This window comes from Panthera tigris, chromosome B2 (genome assembly GCF_018350195.1).
Source record: "Panthera tigris isolate Pti1 chromosome B2, P.tigris_Pti1_mat1.1, whole genome shotgun sequence".
In the NCBI taxonomy this organism is placed as follows: Eukaryota; Metazoa; Chordata; class Mammalia; order Carnivora; family Felidae; genus Panthera; species Panthera tigris.
In genome coordinates, this window is record NC_056664.1 from 124,328,711 (window position 1) to 124,347,948 (window position 19,238).

At 43.7% G+C, this 19,238-nt stretch overlaps 1 protein-coding gene across 7 annotated transcripts in view; it reads left to right on the forward strand.

Annotated features, from left to right (window-relative positions):
• Nucleotides 1-19,238, forward strand: part of ECT2L (epithelial cell transforming 2 like) — an 81,849-nt gene that overhangs the window by 10,657 nt on the left and 51,954 nt on the right. For 3 of the 7 annotated variants that reach the window (XM_042987219.1, XM_042987223.1, XM_042987222.1), the window contains exons 2-5: nucleotides 94-185; nucleotides 1,972-2,088; nucleotides 2,974-3,100; nucleotides 4,244-4,356. In XM_042987219.1, coding sequence (XP_042843153.1) covers nucleotides 2,999-3,100; nucleotides 4,244-4,356 — 215 coding nt within the window. In that variant the 5' untranslated portion in view covers nucleotides 94-185; nucleotides 1,972-2,088; nucleotides 2,974-2,998. Of the gene's footprint in view, nucleotides 1-93; nucleotides 186-1,968; nucleotides 2,089-2,135; nucleotides 2,169-2,973; nucleotides 3,101-4,243; nucleotides 4,357-19,238 lie in introns of those variants that run through there. The other 4 variants (XM_042987221.1, XM_042987220.1, XM_007096382.3 and 1 more) reach the window with 4 other exon arrangements.

Below are 19,238 nucleotides of genomic sequence, written 5' to 3' on the forward strand. Positions count from 1 at the left end.
TTTATATATTGCTGGGTTTGGTTTTCTAAGATTTTGGTTAGGATTTTTGCATCTATGTTTATGATAATAAACTTATAATATTTCTCTTTCAAGGTCCTTATTGGGTTTTGTTATCAAGGTTATGCTGACGTCATAAAAGGACTTGGAAATAATTCCCACTTTTTTCATTCTCTGGAAGATTTTGTGTAAGTTTACTGTCATTTCTTTCTTAAATCTTTGGTAGATACAAATATTGGTTCCAGGAGCAAGATGCTGCCATAGCAACAGCAACACATTCCAAATTACGTGGTGTTAACATCCAGTCTGGCAGCATGAAACTGTTATCGGACACTTGGAACGATGTCAATCCATGTTATACAGCGCAAAAAACACTTGCAAAACTATAGTTTTGAATAGAGTAAATGGCTTGTACTTTATGCAGAGAGGTAGAAAATGAATGTTCTTAGAATGAATTTGTTACTCCTGGCTGCATTTGCTGAGGTACCTACCAGAAATAGAGGCAGCTCCGAGAACAGTTGGCTAGTTTGCAAGCAGGAACGTAAAGGAATTGAGAGACGGCCAAAAACTCAGGTACTTGCTAGGTTAGAAGATGGAACCGATTCACATCTTCAACTAGTAAAGAAACCATTGAGAAGGCCTGTCAGCAACAGGTGCTGCTTAAACCCTGCTTAGTGGAAGGACCAAGCAAGAGGATGGGGTTAGGATCTCTGAGTGGAACAAGGTGATAACCCGCAAGTACTTCCAGTTGGAAAAAGATCTCAGGGAAGAAAGACTCAGGGTTGGGCTCTTCCCAAAGAAGCCCGATAGGCTCAAAATCCTTGCAGTTAAATTCAGAGAGAGAGGGGGAGAGAGAGAAATGCCTCTAAACAATGGTAGAATATAAGAAGAGAACACTGCCTGGAATCAAAGCATAACTTAAAGTAGATTTTGAGAAAGTTGTACCGTCAAAGAAATCACTGACATGGCCTGAAAGGGAATGCGATTGTTTGAGACTAAAAATGATAACTGGGCCCCAGCCTCACACAGCAGGATTTCGGACTTGCTGTGGATCAACTATTTTATATGTCATTCTTCTCCTTTCCAAATGGGAATGTTTATTGTGGTTATCCTTTCCCTGCTCTACCATTGTATGTATAGGAGCCAGGGCCAACCTATCTTTAGAGATTGCTAGAGCATGAGGAGCTATATCTGGATCTGTACAGACTGTTGTGAATCATCCACATCTTCTGGGATCTGAGCTAAAAATACCGATGAGGTGGCACTTCTGGGTTGTGTCCGTTAAGAAGTGGGCGACCATGTTCTACATGTGGAAAAAGAAGAGAACTGACCCAAAGGGTGAACTGAGATAGATTGTATGATGGCTCATGCTGTTGTATGATCCCCCCTGCTGGAGAGTAGGCTGGACCAAGTGACCTGTCCTGACTAACAGCAAAAGTGATGGTATATCACTTCTGAGATTGGGTTACCAAGAAGCTGGCTTCTCTCTTGCGTGCCCTCTCTTGCTTTCTTATTTGCTCTGATGGAAGCCAGCTACCATATGAACTTCCCTGCGGAGAGGCCCATGTGGCAATTAAGACAAGAGAGGCCTTCAGTCCAACAGTCCATGAGCAACTGAATCCTGCGAACAACCACATGAAAGAGCTTCACATCCTTCAAATGAGCCTGGAGTCCTAGCCAATCCCTTGACTGCAGCTTTATGAGAAACCCTAAAGCAGAAGTACCTTTTATGGCCTTAACTGTGTCCCCCAAAATTTCATGTGGGAGCCCTAACCTCCAATGTAACTATATTTGGAAACAGAGCCTATAAAGAGGTAATGAAAATTAAATGAGGTTATAAGGTGGGACCTTAATCCAGCAGGACTGATATTTTTAGGAGGACAGGAAGAGACACCAAAGATCTCTCTCTCTCTCTCTCTCTCTCTCTCCCTCTCTCTCTCTGTTGCCTACCCATTGTACTCGTTATGTAAGCAGAAGAAAGGCCCTGTACGAACACAGAGAGGAGGTGGCTGTGTCCAAGCCAAGCACGCAAGTGTCACTAGAAACCAGCTCTGACAGCATCTTGATCGTGGACTTCTAGCTTCCAGAATTGTGAGAAAATAAACTTTTGTTGTTCTTCAAGACACTCACTTTGTGATATTTTGCTATGACAGCCCCAGCAGACTGATTAGGTACTCCGCTATGCTGTGCCTCGATTCCTGACCCACAGTTGTTTTGAGCTGTTAAATTTTGGGATGCGATGAATCCATTGCGATGGATGCCTGATACATTACGCTAAGTTTATTCTCTATGTCCTCATTGTGTCCTCAAAAGATAGGCAGGTAGAATGCCCTCTTTAAGCCCTTCAGATTACTGCTTTCCAGGGAAAGAAAAAGCAGTATTCCTGGTTGGTAGAGCATCATCCCAATTTCTGAGTCATTTTCCCAGAAAAGTGAAAAACAACTCTGATTTAGATTCACATTTGGGTACAAACAGATGAGGACAGAATAAACTGCAATGCCTTGGAGTTCATGAACTCCCCGTGCATATTTGTATGGATTATCTTCCACAGGGATGTATATATACACGTGTATATATATGTATATATACACACATAATTTGCTGTAATTTTATCTAAATAAATATATAGATGTATGGGGCGCCTGGGTGGCTCAGTCAGTTAAGCGTCCGACTTCAGCTCAGGTCAAGATCTCACGGTCTGTGAGTTGAGCCCCACATCAGGCTCTGTGCTGACAGCTCAGAGCCTGGAGCCTGCTTCAGATTCTGTGTCTCCCTCTCTTTCTGCCCCTCCCCCAGTGGTGCTATTTCTCTCTCTCTCTCTCAAAAATGAATAAATGTTTAAAAAATTTAAATAAATATATAGATGTCAATGAATGGCAGAAATTATTAAAATTCCCATGATGACAACATTAATATATTGGATGTTTCTAGGTGATCTTAATTAAGCCTCTATTGAAACGAATGTATATATCTTAGGGCTGGAAGAAAATAATTTGCTGAGATGTCAGCTCAGGATTCTTCTAGAAAAACTCTGGAAATGGAGTGCTTTCACACAAGATTCAGTGCCTGGACACCTTTCAGCAACAAGTCATTAAATAGAGAGGTAAGTTAGATATTCTGGAATAAAAGAAGTTTAATTTGTAGGGCTGATTTTACTGTGACATTCGGAGTCTCATGTCACCATATTTAAAAAAAAAAAAAAAAACTCTGAAGAATTTAGTCTTGGAGTCACTTCAAACAAAAACAAACTTCTATTTGTCGGCCCCAAGACAGTCTCTTCTCACTCCAGTCTCCAACTCCTACTTTATGAGGAGCCCCAAGGTCTGCCTCCCCTTTCCCCTGTACCTCCAGGGACAAAAGAGAAGCCTCCAGAAAACACTGTGTGCTGGGGGGAAGAAAAGAGGAGGTGCTTTGGTGGTGTTCGATATGGAGAGTATTCATGTATAGTTAATTCTCTGTGTATTTCTTTAATCCTCTCTTCTCAGTTCAGTTCAATGGCCGGGGGATGCCCCTCCTTTGAAAGGTGGTGCAGGAAGTAGTTACTGACTGGCTTAGGCAGCTCTGTCAATCATTAATGGCTGATAGCTCATGCGTGGTTCAGGCCTGTTCCAAGGGAAGGAGACTAGCCGGGCTAAGGCCAAAGCCTGACCCAGTAATAAAGCCAGTGAGTTTGTATATATCATCTGAGCAAAGCTGGAGCGACACCCAGGTTTGGGGGGGTCCTTGGCGTATGTCTTCCTTGGAGACACGGCTAACAATGGCTACTTAGCAATATGTATTCACTCTTGTTTTGGTGAGGGTTATAAAGATGTAGGACTGTGGGTTAGTAAAATCATACCTACTTAAAATGGCCCTGTTGTTTTCACTATTTAAGTGTAGCCTGTAGGTGTTTTCAAGATGAAATGTTTGGCATCTGTTTCCCCAGGCCACATTCATTTAGGTAGAAACAAGAGCCAGGATCCATTACCTCTTTGTTCTCCAGAGAGGCCCTCCTCGGGCCCCACTGTAATTATATCTCCTGGCCAGCCTTTCCCACCAGCCCACCCAACAAGCCTGGGCTTGTCTCTCTATCCCCAGATAAAAGCAGTTGAAGCGGAAGGGATAGACCTCTGCTACACAGTGAAAGTGCTTCACGAACTGTAATGTGCTATGCAAATATTAGCCATGAGGTTGGTAGACTGTCTAAGGATTGCTTAGCAACTTAGATTGAACTATACAGGAAAATGACATTTTCTCTCCCTTATAGCTCTTTCAGGAAAGAGTTGCTCTTATAAGTCATTGGTTTGACCTCTGGACTAACAAGCAACGTCAAGAATTCTTATTCACGATTTTTTTACGATGCACTAAATCACAGTTAAGGTAAATGTAGCCCAAGGATGTAATTATCATTGGGTCTTAAAGGAAGATAAAATATAGTAAAATGTTTATATAACCTTTAAGGGTTTCTTTTTTTTTCTTTCCCTTAGAAAGAACAAATAAAGCGACTGGTATTTTAAGGTTTATAAACAGAATCTTCTAGTGCTGCTTTCTCCTTGAGGATAAAATGGAGCCTTGGAGGGCTAGAACACCTCCACACCACAGTGAGATGTTTAGTTTCTGCAAACATCAGAGACTTCAGCCAGTGAATTTTTAACATTCTCTTAGTGTATTAAATTCTCCTTAGAATGGAAGGATAATATATGTCAAGTAGATATCTGGTACACAGGCGGTCCATAAATAATTGTTACCTGAACAACGGGTCTGAAATGAACGGATCTGAAAAATATCCAAGGAGTGACCAGGGAAGTAACATTTAGGAATACGGGCAAGAATGGTTAACGACAGTCGCCACCGATTGCCAATGGCTTCTTGTTCTTTTCTTGCCCTTGCCTTCTATGTCTGTTATTTGCTTTGAAATACTCCAGCAGAGATGGTGTGATATTTGAATGCACTGGTTGAAATTACATACAGGAACAGTGAGTGTTTTGATCAGGATTTAATGCTCTAAGCATGATTAGCTAGCACTGTTACTGGAAAGGTCACAATGTCTCAGTTATTACAAGATACTTTGCTAGTTAGCATAGCAAATATCAGACATGAGTTATTATCAGAGCAACCAGTGGCTTGTTCATTTGTCAGATGAACGGTAGAAATGGATTCTTTGGAAAAATTGAAGGTATTTAGATGTGGGACTGAAAATATTCTAGAGAGCCCTCCGACACGCCTGTTCCTGGCTGAAGAATCCAGCCAGCCCAGTAGCAGGTGCTTGTAAGACTTTATCCCCAGATCAATGGCCTTGCCAGTCTGGGGGTTTCTGGTAGCCTGAGGCTAGCAATGAGGGTAATAGTAGAATCTCGCTTCTGGAACATTGCACTTCCTCAACTGAGCAAACCTTTCACCCAAAGGACAGAGAGCTGGGACTCCTTCAAGCCCATAGAGGAGACTGTATGAAGTGCTTGGGGGTTGTTTACTAGGTTTGTTTAGGGAAACTGTAGGTATAGCAACGTTTGGTGTTAGTTGTTTTCACTACAGCCTGGTGGTGAGGTTGCTGGGAGAGGCGAATCTCTGAACTGCTGAGGTAGCTACCAAAAAGCGCCAGAGTTGTGCAAAACCAGATTGGCCTATTTTAATTTGTAATACCTGCCTTCCACCCTTTCTTACACTCCCTCCTGCCTGTCTCTTTTCAGTCAGCCATTTCTTCTCTCCTACCTGCTTGCTCACCTGCTCTCCCGCGTACCCTCGCCTGCATCCGCGGGTGCACAGTGGTTTGTCCGCAGACGGCCCCCGATGGAGTCACCAAGTCACCGGAGGGAGGCAAGCACCTTCCTGGCTGTGTTGAAAAAGGCTGCAAAAACAGGCCACAGAAAAATAAGCTCTTTAGTCAATGCTTAAAAATCAGGGAAGGGAACTTTTTATGGGAGTCATTGGCTGGGTTTCCTTTTAGTCCAACTTTACAGCTTTCAAGATAAAATAATAGACCAAACCCCAAATCCAAAATTGCTTGTGGTACATCATGTTCTCTTCTCATGTATCATAAACCACGCAATTTTAGCTGTAACCACTGGAGGTCAATAGAGATCTTGTGGTATATTTTGAGGCTCATTAACATTAGGCCTGACATTTTGTCACTGGAAGTCATAGCCTTTGTCTGGTACCTGAGTTTCTACTATGGCATAAGGATATGGGACTAATCTGCTCAGTGGAATTACTTTGCTTTGTTTCATAGTAGCTGCATTTCTGCAGAGAGCTGTGTAGGTTTCATAGTTTCACATGAAGCTATTATTACATATTCTGGGCTGCTGCTTTTTTTTTTTTTAAAGAATTTATTTTTTTTTTTAACGTTTATTTATTTTTGAGACAGAGAGAGACAGAGCATGAATGGGGGAGGGGCAGAGAGAGAGGGAGACACAGAATCTGAAACAGGCTCCAGGCTCTGAGCGGTCAGCACAGAGCCCGATGCGGGGCTCGAACCCACAGACCGCGAGATCATGACCTGAGATGAAGTCGGCCGCTTAACCGACTGAGCCACCCAGGCGCCCCTGGGCTGCTGCTTTTAAGGGGAAGTTGTATGTCAACTTCTGGTCTCTAGATTTGGCATCCTGAACCCATCTTTAATTTGTAGTGGTGGTTTTGTTGCTGAACATCAATTAGTTTATTCCCCAAAATTTAGATTTTTTTTTTTAATTTATTTCAGTGAGAGAGTGTGAGCAAGCAGGGGAGAGGGGCAGAAGGAAGGAGAGAGAGAGAGAGAGAGAGAGAGAATATACGCAAAACTCAAACCCACGTGACCCTGTGATCACGATCTGAGGTGAAATCAAGAGTCAGATGCTCAACCAAATGAGCCACCCAGGTGCCCCTGGATTAAGTCTTTCTTCCTCTCTCTTTGGGTCAGCCATGTCTCCTCTCCTGCTAACATCTACAGAAACTATTTGCTCATAGTCTAATCCAATTCGAGTTATGCTTGATTTTAATCAAATGTAAAAGCCCAATTCATTTTAGTTTTTCAAGTCAGCGCAATCAACTTTCTTTTAGACATCTTTATTGATATAGAATTCACATGCAATAAAAGTCATCATTCAAAAGGTACAAGTCAGTGGTTTTAGTATATTCACAGAGTTGTGTAAACACTACCACAATCTAAGTTTAGGGCATTTTCAACACCCCCGAAAGAAACTTCCTACCCATTAGCAGTAACTTTCCATCTCCACCCCCAGCACTGGGCAACCGTGAAATCTACTTTCTGTTTCTATAAATTGCCTTTTCTGTACTTTTCATATAAATACAGTCTTACAACACGTGGTCTTCTGTGACTGGCTCTGTTCATGTATTGTTGTTAAACAACAAAATGCAACCAAGTAAATGGGCGGGACCCACTTAGCAAGTGGAGCCGGACTCTAAGAGGAGTTGTACAAAATAAAATGGAAGGAAAGCTTTTATGGTTGGAGGGTGGGGGTAAGAAAGCTATTAGCAAAAGAAGAGGATTGTTCCAAACAAGGCTGTTTGCTAGGGGAAAGAAAAAGCAACAGGTCTTATCACGTAGATTGCCTCATCTTTCTTCGGGGGATAGAGACTGTGTACCAGACTTGTTGGTGCAGATGGGAAGAAAAATTTTCCTGACTGACCGGTTAAAGCCCCATTTCTGGGGGAGGCTGAAACTGCAATTATTGGGTATTAAGCCGCGGTTTGGCAACTCGGTCTAAGTGACACCATTTGGGGCCCGTGATTTTCTTTGCTCAGCCAATGTTCCCAAGGGTCATCCATTTTGTAGCAAATATCAATACTTCTTTCCTTTTTGTCGTTAAATAATATTCCATGGATGGATAGTCCATATTTTATTTACCCATTCCTAAGTTGATGGACATTTGTGTTGTTTCCACATTTTGGCGATTGTGAATAATGCTAAGAACATCTGTGTGCAGGCTTTTCTAGATGGATGTCTTTATTTCTTTTAGGGCTCTACCTAGAAATGGAACTGCTGGGTCAAATAGTGACAGTGCAATCAACTTTTGATTGTTAAACATTTCTTTTGAACCCTATTTATTCTTATAGTCCCTATTCCCCCACCACTGAATAAGCTTATGGATGCATGAGAGAATTTAGCATTGCTTGAATGTCTGAAGTATCTATATGTAAACCGGGCTGTATTGGTACAAACCCCGTTTTCAAGGCAGAGGAGCCATTGTTTAGATGTTTTGTTTTATAATTTCTGGATAATTTTGTCTTACTGGAAGCAGTCACAGTTATAAAGGTATTAAATAGGATATTGTGGTATAGGGTAGAACTATGTTGTCACAATTTTCTTTGAAAGTTTTTTCTTAATCTCAGTGAGGTAAGATTTTTCTTTTCTGTGCTAAAATATATACCGCATTGTTCAGATTTAAGAAGATTTCTTTTAATGCTTTTATTTATATTTGAGAGAGAGCAAGACAGAGTGTGAGCAGGGGAGGGACAGAGAGAGAGAGGAGAACACAGAATCCGAAGCAGGATCCAGGCTCTGGGCTGTCAGCACAAAGCCTGACGCGGGGCTTGGACCCACAAACCGTGAGATCATGACCTGAGCCGAAGCCAGATGAAGCTTAACTGACTGACCCACCCAGGCGCCCCTTAAGAAGATTTCTTAAATGGAGTTTCATGATATTTAAGACATTTTTCAAAGGTTCAGCTTCTTAAACCATCACTCTGGCAAGTTCTTCCTCACCTCAACTCTAGTGGTCCCTCTCCTGGGACCTTTCCTGCACATCTTCCACCCCCAGCAATGTTTACAAACCTCTATCATGGCATTTCCCCCAGTATATCATGCTTATATGACCCCACGTGTCTAAAAGCTTCCGTTAATGTCATCCCCCTGCCACTCGATTAGGCTGACTTTTCCTCTGACTCCCAAAAGGACACTGGGCTGTTTGCGTCTGTCCCTCAAAGAATCCCATGAGAGGTTTGCCTCTGGTCTCCTAGCCACACTGGTGGGACCGGTTTCTAATTGCCCCGACTCAGCAGCAGGCAACGCCCCACACAAAGGCCTTTCATTCCAGGGCTGGAGCTGTTCAAACCTGTAGCTTTCCCCGGTGGGTCGTTGGGGCGACAGTCATGCAAGTGCAATCCCAAGACACAGATGGACTGTCTTCTTCTGTGTGTGTGCATGTGTGTGTCGGTGGAGAGGGAGGACATGAACAGCGAAGGATTCACTCTCATCATTTGTGTCCATCACAGCCGACCAGAAATGGGGTGGTCCAGAAAAATGTACAGTGAAGAGAGAATACCCCCCACACTCACCTCCCTGCACCCACCCCCTCTTTCCAAGCGGCCCGTGGGAGGGCTCAGGCCAGGATGTCTATCCCATCTGTGAACGGTGAGGAAATCTGGTGTGTGCATTTCCCAGAGACGATGCATCTAGGTTAAGTTTGAATTCAGAACAGCCCCATCACTCTGAGTTCCTGAGCACCCATTTGAAAGGAGACTGTTTCTGTGTGGAGGTAGCAGAGAGCATATTCAAAGGCCCACTGGGTTTCTAAATATCCAAGGTGAGTCTGGAAATCTGGTTCCTCCTGAGTCTTCTCTCTCCTCAGCCCCAGGTTTTGGACATGCTCCCGTCCTTTCACATAGATCCCATGGTCATGGATAACCATCATTTGTCACTGGGGCAGTTTTTAGAAGTGGATGAAGCTAAGAAGGAAAACCCTTGAGTTTTATTGGGTGGGGATGGGCACAGAGGGAGAGTGGATGGTGGGAAGGTCATTGGCTTACGCTAGGCAAAGCCTGTGCACTTGAAATTCTCACTTCCCATTTTGTAAGTGGTACCACTCTTCTATGGTGGTGCCACACTTTAAAAGGTTTAACTTGGGGCGCCTGGGTGGCTCAGTCGGTTAAGCGGCCGACTTCGGCTCAGGTCACGATCTCGCGGTCCGTGAGTTCGAGCCCCGCGTCGGGCTCTGTGCTGACAGCTCAGAGCCTGGAGCCTGTTTCGGATTCTGTGTCTCCCTCTCTCTCTGCCCCTCCCCCACTCATGCTCTGTCTCTCTCTGTCTCAAAAATAAACGTTAAAAAAAATTTTTTTTTAAATTAAAAAAAAAATTAAAGGGTTTAACTTGTCTTTACAGCACTTAGCACCACCTGACATTATGTTATATATACAGTACTTGTTTACTTACCGTGTGTCTCCTCCACTAGACTGTAGCTCTGTAAGGGCAAGAACTTTTTCTGGTGACTCTCTGTGTCCCTAACATTGAGAACAATACTAGGTACACAGCAGCCACTGGGTAAATGCTTGCTGAATGAAGAGATCCTAAACACTCCTAATTCCAAGAATAGCAAAAAAATGATCAGAACAACTTTTTCATTTGCTAGCTCCCTGGGAGGAAGGAACTTTTCAAGATATTCCAAGTTCTCAAGTATGGGCGATTACGAATACTTTGCTTCGCTCAAGACTTTTCACTATTTAATTAACTCAAGACTCCTATAAAACAATTCCAGAAGGAATTATGCACAGTAATGATACCCAAGGGTGGCATGTCACACAACTCCGGGGGTGCTGTTTCACACTGTCATCTGTGTTAATGGCACCTCCTGAAGTTGTTCATTGCACAATTTCCCAAATGCCGCAGCCCTGATAATTAACGCTACCAGCCATTTATAAGGCACAGGATATTAGCTTCCACAGCTACCAAGAATCCTATTACTTCTGTGTAGGGGGAGTGAAATTCCCAGATAAATCGTAGGAAAATGGAGAAAGGTTTTAAGAGAACATCTGTCTCTGTTCTGTATTGAAGAATCTGTTTAGGAAATGTCCAGGAGGGTTACGGCAGAGTAAGCATAGAGGTGGCTGCAGACGAGCCCTAAGTAGGCTAGCAGGTCTTAGGAACAGAAGAAGAAAACCCCAAGTGCACAGGAAGCATTCAGTGGATGTTTGTCATCTTTCCTCCTGTTCTCCCGGTGTATTCTTTTGATGTCATGGTTAGAATGCTTTCAGGTGCAAATAACAGAAATGGAATTCAAACCAGCTTCAGAAGAAACGGGAACGCATTGACTTAAGATTGGTCTAGCTTCAGGCCGGGAGAGATCCTTGGATTCAAACAATGTCACCCAGGCTGTGGGGCCTGCCTGCCTGTCCCCCTACTCCCCCCACCCTCACTGCCTTCTCTTAGCTCTGCTTCCCTTTGTCTGTTGCATAAAACTGAAACAGTAAGTGCAAGACCCTTGTGCAGGAAATTATAAACTTGTGTTAAAGGACAGTTAAAAACAAAAACTGAAAAGAAGATGTGCCATGTTTAAAGATGCCCATTGTCTTGAAATTAATCTTACAGTTCAGGTCAGTCCTAGTGCAAATTCCCAAATAGGATATTCTTATGGACCTCGAGAAACTGATTCTAAAGCGAATCCAGACAATAAAATGGATAGCGACAGGGGCGCCTGGGTGGCTCAGTCAGTTAAGTGTCTGACTGTTGATTTCAGCTCAGGTCACGATGTCAGGGTTCATGGGACTGAGCCCCGTGTCAGGCTCTGCAGAGACAGTGGGGAACCTGCTTGAGATTTCCTGGCTCGCTCTCTCTCTCTCTCTCTCTCTCTCTCCCTCTACTCCTCCCCAGCTCACATGCGCATGCTCTCTCTCAAAATAAAGAAATAAAACTTAAAGAAAATGGATACCAACAGTTAAGAAAAGTATAAATATAAAGGAAAAAAGGAGTAAGAGTTATATTACCAGATATTAAAACCACATTTGCCCCTTTAAGAAATACCTGTAGTCAGATCTCAAGTATAGAGGGGAGCAAGGACAGAGACAAGTAAGAACTCTGAACTAAAGGGGCAACCCGTAAAGGTTGGGTGGATCAGACGCCTGGGCAGCTACATAGATGTTTTCTTTCTTTGGTGCCTGTTTAGCGGGCCAGACACTGTTGATTACCATTGCCTGTTTCTTCTCCATATTCCTGACAGAGGCCCTTCTCCCCAGGCATTATGTGCTTCAGAGGCGGCTTGTCACCCTGCCCCGCCAAGGGTGAGTCAGGCTTGGACAGGTTCACGATGATTCCACCCCCTTGGTGGCGTCTGGATTATGAAAGGGCATGTAGACACTAATTCTGCCTAAGGACACATGGCGAGTGGCTGCTAGAGAGCTTCTGGGAGAGTTTTCTTAGCTCTCAAAGGGACTTAAATAGGGGCTTGAGGAAGGGACCTGCCCTTTCCATCTGTGGTTCCTGTTGTGTGAGGATAATCGCTCACTTTGTTAGTCATTTGGAAATCACCTCAGGAAATGAGCCTAAGGACCAAAGCAAACTACTGAGGAGGCAAAGTGAAAATATGGAAGATTCTGGCCTTTGATGACCTCATTGAGTCCTTGAATTCACTAACCCTGGAGCTGCCCTGATTTTCCTTATTGCTTAAGTGAAAGGAAGATAAATAGGTTTAATATGGCCCATAATGATCCATTTATCCAGTCGTCCCTTCTCTGGTCATATCAACCCTCCGGAATTTAGCTGTGAACCAGCTACCTTTAGAAAAATAAAATGCATCGAAAGCTCAACTGACGCTCTTTACACATGGGAGAGAGCCAATTAGATTCCCATGCAGGTCTCAGAACTTCATGAGCTCAGGGCCTCCAAAAGGAGTTCCACCTCCTCCTAAGACCGCCCTACACACACCCAGTGCTTTGTACTCGGCTTGACATGAGCCCCGGGATCTGCTGCAACTGGGAAGTCAAATTCCCGGATGCTGAGAAGGGCTGGGCCCATAGGATCACTTGAGTTTGTAAAAACAGACTCTGAATCCCATCCGTGGAGATTTTGGCTCAACACGCGGGGATGGGGCCGAGGAAGCAGTATTGACTCCACTCCCAGAGTGCTGTGGCGCACAGCCAAGGGTGACCTGATGGCCCCAAGAGTCCACTCTTCCTCAGAGGCAAGAACGCAGGATGCACGAGTACCCCGTTCCTTCTTTCCCAACGAAACAGAATGATCTGTTCGGGTTCTCTAGATGCCTTTTTCATCTTTCCCTGGCACTGCTGCTTCGTGGGTTTCGAATGTTTCGTTGTGAGTAACCCCCAAACTTGACACGAGTAATAAAGGAAATATTTCCCTCTCCTATAATTGAAAAAATCGGAGTAGGTTTGGCTGCAGTTGAAGCTCAATTCAGAGGTTCAGTAATAAAACCAGTGACTTGATTCTTTCTGCTCTTCAGCTCTGCCTTTGGCAGTCCTGGCTTCATTATGAGGTTTCCTCCGTTGTGAATGGAAATAAAAAATAATTTCTTTGTTTGAGCTTCACTCTGCTTGGACTAGCATAGGTCCGTGCCTACTTTTGCCAGTTGCTGTGGCCAGGAGATTGACCCAAATAAATGGAATTAGCCTTTATTCATATGCATTTTGGAGCCAGGGATAGAATCGGCTTCTACAGAACCACATGGATCACCCTATAGAAACTGAAGTTATTTTGGAAGAAGGGGAAGTAAATGATGGGTGTCGGAAGAATGCTGTCTCTTCATCCAGCATTCAACAAATATTTACTGAATGCCTACCATGTGCCAAACACAACTCTGGGTGCCCGGGATTCAACACTAAACAGAGTGTAAAACGTTCCTGCCCTCTGAAGTTCATATTTTAGTAGAATAAAATATGTCCTATTTCAGGACAAGGGGATGTCCCTGCCTCTCACCGGATATCTGAGAGTACAATGTAGCACCGGCACAAATATTTTGGAGTGTTTTCCGTGTGTCAGAAGTTAGAGCAATGTGGCAGACTGAATAGTGGCCTCCAAGTATGTCCATACCCTCACCCTGGAACTCGTGGATGTTACGTGATGGGGCAAAGGCAGTTTGCAGATGTGATGAAGGATGTTGAGATGGGGAGGTTATCTTGCGTGATCAGGGCTCAACGTAATCACAATCGTCCTTAAAAGGGAGGCAAGAGGCCCGACAGACAATGTCATGCCAGAAGCAGTGGGAGAGATGGAGACGTCTGACAATGCCGTGCTTCAAGAAGCGGCCACGAGCCAAGGAAGGCCGGCCGCTTCTAGAACGCGAAAGGGACAAGGGGACAGATTCTCCTCTCCGAGCCTCCAGAGGGGGTCAGCCCTGGCAGCACCTTGACTGGAGCCCAGTGAAACTGATTTCAGACTTCTGACCTCCGGAACTCTGAGAACATACATTTGCACCGCTCTAGGCCAGTTAAGTCAGCAGTAATTGTTACAATGAACAGGAAGTTAATACAAGCAGTGATTTTCTATTTTTATTATTTTTTTCATTCCTTATTCTAACTTACACATGTTTTCTCAGCCCCTGCCAAGTCAGAAGCACCGTACCAAGTGCTGGGGGCATAGTAGCAAACAACACAAACACCATGCCTTCTTCCTTGCGGCTTGAGGTGCAGTGGAAGAGAAAGACTTTAAATAGTGAATGAGCCCCAAAAATGGATGGAGTTTGAGGGTCAGCAGGAACGGAAACACAAAAACCATGCTTAGATTACATTATAGTGCACATCAAGTGTAAAGGATACAGGTTTCAGCAGAGGACAGGAGATGACATTGAGGGGGGAGTGCTCTGTGAGCGGCAGGAGCCTCCTCCGACAGGCAAGGATGTGGGCAGCAGGAATGGTCAGCCTGTTGGGGACGTGGGGGGATTCTGTCAGCACCCCAGAAATATCACCCTAAAATTTCACTGCCATTACCTTACATGGTCACCAATATTGTTGCGAAAAATGGCTTCCCACCAGCCACATAACTTAGACCTGCCATGCTGGTTCCAGGTACACTTTCTTGCTCCTTCCCCAGCACCATATTGCTTCACTGGCCACAAGTTATACCGTATGTATCATACATGGAAGGTCAGGTCGTACTGCACTTTGATAACAATGAGAAGTCTGTGTACATGCATTCTCCTTTATTTCCCAAGCAGGCTTGACCAGCCCCCCGCACATCAGATAAATAGCTCCGACCGTGCTCAGTAGCAAAGGAAAAGTAAGGAGACCTCAGCGGGTCCAGGGGATCAGGACAGCCTTCCCCTGAGGATCTGACATTTAGGCTGGAGTCTGAAGGATACGTAAGAGGCTAGACAAGCAAAGACTAGGAGAATGAGTGCTCCACTTGGTAGGGACCACCTGTGTGGAAGCCTGGGGCCTTCTTTATCTCTTCAGTAGTAATTCCAGGCTTTTGTAGAAGCACTGGAAAATGTGAGTAGGCAAAAAGAGGAAGAATCCCCCCACCCAGAGATAACCTAATTTTTTATGCTTATGTGCCTCCATGTAGCTATGAATCAGCATAGACAAACTATTTTAAAATCTTTAAAAAAATTTTTTTAAGTTTATTTCTGAGAGACAGAGCGAGCGGGGGAGGGGCACAGCCACAGGGAGAAAGAAAGAATCCCAACCCGTACCGACAGTACAGAGCCCAATGTGGGGCTCGAACTCACAAACTGCGAGACAGGACCTGAGCCAAAATCAAGAGTCAGACACTTAACCGACTGAGCCACCCAGGCGCCCCAATTTTAAAATCTAAAAAGATTTTAAACTCTTCAGTCATCCTTCCTTATCGCTTTCCCCACACCCAGCTTTGTTCTCTCGTTCACCGAAGACTTCGGCATACGTTCTCCACTCCCTTTATTTCCCAAACCTAATCCTTATTCTGTGTGACCCTGGCATCTGTTGTGGAAGCCCACCTAACCCAGACCCTGGCCGTGCCATAAAGTGGTGGTAAAGCCACCAGTCGAGACTCCAGGGTACTGCCCGGGGAGCAAGAAAGCAGGGACCTCTGCCAATGTGACTTCCCCTCTCCAGGCCACCGCTGCAAGCTGTCCTCTCAGTGGTTTTCATCGCAGTTTGGGCAGCTTCTTTCTCCTTCTTATCAGAAATTTAAGAGCTGAGAATTAGATTCAAGTTCCGTATTACTAAGCCTTGTTATTTTTGCAAAGTACACATTGTACATTCAGTAGCACACGGCAAAGTAGTGTCATGAATTATTTAAATGAAGATATCCTTGTCACAATAAAGGAGCAAAGCACATTTTGTTCATTGTCTCTTTACATGTTGTTATTTCTCTTCACGGATTTCTTACTTTGCAACATTAACTAAAATGCAATGAGCCACGATGTCATTACCACAAACTACCCTAGTTCTGCTGCTTGGGTACTGATTTTTTTTTTCTTCTTTTTATGTGGCTGAAGCATTTTCCTTTTTTCTTGCTTAAGATTCATTATACTTGAATGTGTCCTCGTAGCAGTGTTTGCTAAGAACAAATGTAAAACATGTATAAGTGAGGTCCACTTTAAAAAGTAACTCAGATTGTTGGGGTGCCTTGCTGGCTCAGTCAGTGAAGTATATGACTCTTGATGTCGGGGTTGTGAGTTCGGGCCCTATGTTGGTTATAGAGATTGCTTAAAAATAAAATCTTTTGGGGGCACCTGGGTGGCTCAGGTTATGACCTCAAGTTTCATGAGTTTGATCTGAGCAACGCATCAGGCTCTCTGCTGTTAGCATGAAGCCTGCTTCAGATCCTCTGTTCCCATTCTCCTGCCCACCCCCCCTCCCCCGCTCTCTCTCACTCAAAAATAAAATAAAACATTAAAAAAAAAGAAGAAAAAAGAAAGAAAATATTTTGGGATACCTGGATGGCTCAGTTGGTTAAGCATCTGACTCTTGATTTTGGCCTAGGTCATGATCTCATAGTTCATGAGATCAAGCTTCATGTCAGGCTCTGCGTGATCAGCTTGAGATTCTCTCTCACGCCTCCTCTCTCTGTGCCCCTCCCACTTGCTCTCTCAAAAATAAATAAACTTAAAAAAATAAAATGATAAATAAATAAACAGTAACTCAGATTCAGTTCTTCTCCTTTGCTTGGCTGGGATGGAACAGTAGATGGTGTGCGGTGGGAAGGGGGTGGGAACAAAAACTCAAGATACTGAGGCCCGTCTTTGAAAAGGAGGCTGAAAACATTTCTGTTTTGCACCTTATTTTATTGATCTGCTTTATAATTCTAAGTGAGAGCATACTGTCCTCCAAGAACCAGTGAAAGGATTGTGAAGCCTGTCTGGGACAGTGAGGACTCAGATCAGCAATCCCCGGGGATTAGCTGTTCCTGGTGTCCTCACTGCCTCATTGGGCTTGAATGTTAATCTCTCAACAATGAGAGGAGCCCTCATGACACTTTTGTCTGTGGATACGATATGCTGCCAGTACATGCACAATTCCATCCTTTGCTCTCCTGCTTACACACACACACACATGCACACACACACGTGCGCGTGCACGCACGCACGCACTCCCCAGACTGGCATGCCAATATGTTCATTTTATCCATCTCTCTATCCCTCTATTTACTTCTTTATTTTTAATTATTATTTTGAAGTTTATTTATCCATTTAGAGAGAGAGAGAGCACAAGCAGGTGAAAGGCAGACAGAAAGGAAGGGAGAGAAAATCCCAAGCAGTCTCCACACTATTAGCGTGGAGCTGATGTGGGGCTTGAACTCATGAGCCGTAAGATCATGACCTGAGCTGAAACCAAGAGTCGGACACTTAGCCGACTGACCCATCCAGGCGCCCCACCATTAGGTTCATTTTGAACCACTGTTTTGTCTTAGGTTGTGACAAAGCTGCATGGACAAGGATCAAGAATGAGCACTGGCCTCAGATAAAGCCAGAGGAGTAGAAACACACAACATAATAGGCAATCATTAAACCTTGCAAATGATGTAGGCAGCCTCTTCTTTAAAAACAGAAATCAAAAAACCTTTTTATTTTGCAATAATTTTTAACTTACAGAAAAATTGCGACAACTTGTGCAAATAATTCCTTTATACTTTTCACCTGGATTCCTCAATGGTTAACATTTTACCATTTCACCTTATTATGCTGAATCATTTGAGAATATGTTGCAAACATGATGCCCCACTAAAGCTAAGCATCTCAGTATGTGTTTTCAAAACAAACAAACAAACAAACAAACAAACAGGACATTCTGCCAAAAAATCAAAGTACATCCTCCAATATCAAGAAATCAGCACTGATACAGTACTATGGTCTAATTCACAGATTCCATTTGAATACTCCTGATTGTTCCAACAATGTCCTTTCCTTCTCAGTCCAGAATCCAATCCAGGGTCCTGCTGTATTTGGTTTTCACATCTCTATGTCCACCTTTGATGGGGAGCAGTTCCTCTGTTCTTTCTTGTCTTTTATTACTTAACACTTTCAAGAGTACAGACCTACTTGGGCACCTGGGTGACTCAGTTGGTTAAGCATCCAACTTCGGCTCAGGTCGTGATCTCATGGTTCGTTGGTTTGAGCCCCACATGGGGCTCTGTGCTGACAGCTCAGAGCCTGGAGCCTGCTTCAGATTCAGTGTCTCCCTCTCTCTCTGCCCCTTCCCTGCTCGCACTCTGTCTCTCTCTCCTTCAAAAATAAAATAAAACATAAAAAAAAAAAGTACAGACCTACTTTGTTGAATGACCTTCAATCTGTGATTGGCTGATACTTCTTTTTTTTTTTTTATTTTTTTTTTTTAACGTTTATTTATTAATTTTTTTTTGGAGACAGAGAGAGACACAGCATGAACGGGGGAGGGGCAGAGAGAGAGGGAGACACAGAATCGGAAGCAAGCTCCAGGCTCTGAGCTGTCAGCCCAGAGCCCGATGCGGGGCTCGAACTCACGGACCGCGAGATCGTGACCTGAGCCAAAGTCGGACGCTTAACCGACTGAGCCACCCAGGCGCCCCTGGCTGAAACTTCTTTAAGATCACATTCAGGTTATGTGTTCTTGGCAGGAATAACACAGAAGTGACGCTGTGTTCTCAGCGGATCACATGGGGCATACTATGTCGATTTGCCCCATTGCTCATGCTATTGACTTATCATCACTTGGTTAAGATGATTAATTATTAGGTCTTTGGTACTTATTAATTAATAAGTAACTAAAAAGACTTTGAGTGATTAATTTTAAATTAACTTAAAAGTATTTGAATCTATGCAAGTACGCTGTTCCTCACCATACTTTCACCGACTGGTTTTAGAATCCATTGATGATTCTTATCTGATGTAATTATTACTGTGATAGCTGCCAAGTGCTCATTTTCTAACTTCTTAATTCCTTCTACATGTATTATTTATTGGTGTTCAGTTGCAAGATACAAGTTTCCCTTCTCCCAAGATTATAGATGAGACTCCAGTTAGGCAAGCAGTTTGGGTAAATTAGTGATAAAGACAGTCTCTGGGTCTCATGGGTCTTCAGCAACTTGTTTATGAAGATAACTAAGTTCTTTTTTCGTCCCTAATTGGAGATAGTGTTTTCATTTC